The sequence below is a fragment of the Mizuhopecten yessoensis genome, unplaced genomic scaffold (assembly GCF_002113885.1).
Source record: "Mizuhopecten yessoensis strain PY_sf001 unplaced genomic scaffold, ASM211388v2 scaffold3377, whole genome shotgun sequence".
Taxonomy (NCBI): domain Eukaryota; kingdom Metazoa; phylum Mollusca; class Bivalvia; order Pectinida; family Pectinidae; genus Mizuhopecten; species Mizuhopecten yessoensis.
In genome coordinates this window covers 103,715-104,309 of record NW_018405014.1, presented here as the reverse complement: position 1 = coordinate 104,309, position 595 = coordinate 103,715, and the positions used below count along the sequence as shown (strand labels likewise).

General features: G+C 37.3%; 1 protein-coding gene across 1 annotated transcript in view; it reads left to right on the top strand.

Annotated features, from left to right (window-relative positions):
- Positions 1-595, top strand: part of LOC110447440 (MAM and LDL-receptor class A domain-containing protein 1-like) — a 55,132-nt gene that overhangs the window by 11,812 nt on the left and 42,725 nt on the right. The window contains exon 5 of the mRNA XM_021493137.1: positions 245-358. Coding sequence (XP_021348812.1) covers positions 245-358 — 114 coding nt within the window. The remainder of the gene's footprint in view (positions 1-244; positions 359-595) is intronic.

Here is a 595-nt window from a genome sequence, read left to right as displayed (position 1 = left end):
GGGGGGGGGCAAAACCACCTATGCAAGGCAAGTAAAGTGATTGCGAGTACCAATAAACATACAAAATTGAAAGTGGCCAAAAAACCCTTTTACCATATGCGAGGAGAGGTTAAGGGGATGGTGGTGTACACTCATGTTTCAGGCAAATATATGATGTCATATATTTTTATCACCGTTCTGGTTATCCTACCAATTTATGTTTCTGACGATTTAAATGTCTCTCGACATTTAATCTTCTTTTCAGGTCAGCGGCTCCGAATATCTTGAGAAGCATAGAAGTAGCATATGGGGACAGAACAGAGACTCCCACAGACTCACTCACTTACAAAAAGTGCAACAGGGTCTAGAGTCTGAAGATGTAAGTCATTTTGTTGCTTAATGAATGTTACTTATTTTTCAACATTCATGAGGTCATAACAACATTGGTTTTCTGGACATATTCCATGAACGACGTTAGCGAAAGCCAATGTTTGATGAAAAAATGAATTTAATTCCGTACATATACATTTTCAAGTGCTTTGCATTTTCCTATACAAGCATAAATTAAAAGCAAACACACATATACACATATATTTGTATGTATATATGGGGGGGG